At 43.1% G+C, this 2661-nt stretch overlaps 1 protein-coding gene across 1 annotated transcript; it reads left to right on the top strand.

Moving 5' to 3' along the window:
* Positions 1–909: 909 nt before the first annotated feature.
* LOC138873030 (uncharacterized) lies at positions 910–2155 on the top strand. Its single transcript, XM_070151460.1, has 2 exons — positions 910–1489; positions 1665–2155. The coding sequence occupies exons 1-2, from the start codon at positions 910–912 to the stop codon at positions 2153–2155; spliced, it is 1071 nt and encodes a 356-aa protein (XP_070007561.1).
* The last annotated feature ends 506 nt before the right edge of the window (positions 2156–2661 follow it).

Here is a 2661-nt window from a genome sequence, read left to right as displayed (position 1 = left end):
TCAACACAACTAATCACTGTGTGGTTAACCAACTCGCCAGGGATAACTTCATGAACACGCCATATGCCAAAGCTTGTGAAATTCTTGATGAGATGGCAGATACCTCTTTGTCATGGAAAAGTAGAGCCACTGTGCCACAAGGTGACCCTAATGTTATTCACCTACACAAGGAGATACATGACCACAAGCAAGCTATAGCCGAGTTGACAACTACCATGAACCAATTGGCCAAGGCACATCTTCAACAAGTTCAAGGGCCGAAACAAGTGCATGCAATGGAAGGTGTGAATATAATGGTGAACAAAAGATGGCAACAAGGTCAACAAATGCAAAACCGTCTGGAACAATTTATGCAAGATGATAGTGGTTCTGATCAAGGTGATTCATTCAATGATCAAGATGAATAAGTTCAATATGTCAATAATTATCAAGGTCAAAGAAGCTCAAGGGAAAAATCCACAACAATGGAGGTCACAAGGGAACCAAGGTAATTGGAACAACCAAAACCACAAGACAATTGGAGTGGTGGTAATTCTAATCAAAGCAATTGGAACAATCAAGGAAATTGGGGTAACAACAACTGGGTAGGCAATAATCAAGGAGGGTGGAACAACAATAACAACCAGGGATCGGATTTTCAAAGGCCTCCAATGTTCCAACAACCAAGCAATCCACCTCCCTATCCTTCTCAAGGCATGAGCTCTTCTTCCAATGAAATGGGTAGAATTGAAAACATGTTTAAATAGATGATGGAGAAGAATGCCGACTCCGATGCTCAAATAGCCTCGCACAACACTTCTATTCAGAATTTAGAGGTTCAATTAGGCCAAATCTCACAAGCTTTGAAAACTCGTCCTAAGGGGGGTAATACCTAGTGATACGGTGGTAAACCCGAAGGGTGGGAATAATATGGGACATGCCATGGCCGTAACGACAAGAAGTGGAAAAGGTGGAGATGCAACCACCTCAAATCAAAGAAGGATTGTGGATGAAGATGTTGTAGTTCAAGAGGATGAAATCCCAAGCAATGTGGTGCAAGCTAATGAAGAAGTGAGAATTGATATAGATGAAAGTGTGGAGGAGACGCAAGAAGAGGTGAACTCGTCTAGGGAACACGTGATTGACATGCCAGAACCGGTGGTGCCCAAGGCTAAGGCACCAACGGCAAGGCCTCCTCTTCCATACCCTCAAAGGCTTGCAAAGCAAAACAGTGAGAACCATTTCAAAAATTTTATCGATATGATGAAGATTTTGTCAATTAATGTGCCGTTGGTTGAGGAATTGGAACAAATGCCGGGATATTCAAAATTCATGAAGAATTTGGTAACCAAGAAAAGATCGATGAATTGTGAAACCATCAAGATGACTCACCAAGTGAGTGCTATTGTGTACTCAATGGCTCCAAAGTTGGAAGATCCGGGCGCTTTCACCATCCTATGCACTATTGGGAGCGCCGATTTTGCCAAAGCATTATTTGATCTCGGGGCAAGTATCAGTTTGATTCCCTGCTCGGTGTTCAAAACTTTGGGATTGGGCAACCAAGACCTACATTCATGAGGTTACAAATGGCATACTGGACAATGAAGAGGCCTTTGGGTATCATTGATGATATTTTGGTTAGAGTTGATAAGTCCCAGCGGACTTCGTTATCCTTGATTGTGAAGTGGACTATGAGGTGCCTATCATTTTTGGTATACCTTTCCTTGCTACGGGGAAGACTCTTGTTGATGTGGAAGCCGGTGAACTCACTTTTCGGGTGGGTGACAAAAGGGTGGTTTTCCATGTGTGCAAATCAATGAGGCAACCGAATAGTAATGAAGTTTTTTCATTTGTGGATTTGGTGACTGACGTGATAGTTGATGATGATAGTGCAACAATGAATGTTGAGGATAAATTGGAAGCCGTTTTGCTCAACCTAGATGATGATAAAGAGAGTGATGGCTATATGGAATGTGTAAATGCATTGCAAGGCATGGGGTCGTACACTTATGAGCCCCGAAAACTATCTTTGGATCTTGAAAATCGGAAGAGTCCTCCAACAAAGCCCTCAATCAAGGAGCCTCCTACCTTAGAGCTAAAGCCATTACCCTCGCACCTCAGGTATGAATTCCTTGGTCCTCCTTCTACTTTACCAGTTATCCTTTCTTCGTACTGAACTAACGTGCATGTAGAGTCAACTTTGGAGGTGCTACAAAGGAGGAAAAGAGCAATCAGTTAGACTTTGGTGGATATCCGGGGCATAAGCCCCCCTTTTTGCATGCACAAGATTATTTTGGAGGAGGGTGCCAAACCTTCCATTGAACATCAAAGAAGGTCGAATGAAGCAATGCAAAAGGTGGTGAAGAAGGAGATAATCAAGTGGTTAGATGTCGGGGTTGTGTACCCCATTTCTGATAGCTCGTTGACCTCTCTAATGCAATGTGTCCCAAAGAAAGGGGGCATAACTGTGGTGACAAATGAAAAGAATGAATTGATCCCAACAAGAACCGTTACCGGGTGGAGAGTGTGCATGGACTATAGGAAGCTCAACAAAGCTACACGGAAAGATCATTTCCCGCTTCCATTTCTTGACCAAATGCTTGATAGGTTGGCCGGGTGTGCTTTTTGTTGCTTTCTAGTTGGATACTCCGGTTATAACCGGATCCTTATTGCTCCTGAGGA

This window comes from Nicotiana sylvestris, chromosome 7 (assembly GCF_000393655.2).
Source record: "Nicotiana sylvestris chromosome 7, ASM39365v2, whole genome shotgun sequence".
Lineage (NCBI taxonomy): Eukaryota > Viridiplantae > Streptophyta > Magnoliopsida > Solanales > Solanaceae > Nicotiana > Nicotiana sylvestris.
Note: the sequence above shows the minus strand (reverse complement) of the source record. Positions and strands in the feature narration are given on the sequence as shown.

What these genes read in the sequence shown, in the direction of transcription:
- LOC138873030 (XM_070151460.1), top strand. Translation starts at nt 910, where the DNA reads ATGGGACATGCCATGGCCGTAACGACAAGAAGTGGAAAAGGTGGAGAT. An exon ending in ATTATTTGATCTCGGGGCAA is followed by an intron (nt 1,490 to 1,664) that starts GTATCAGTTTGA and finishes TTGATTGTGAAG; the next exon opens with TGGACTATGAGGTGCCTATC.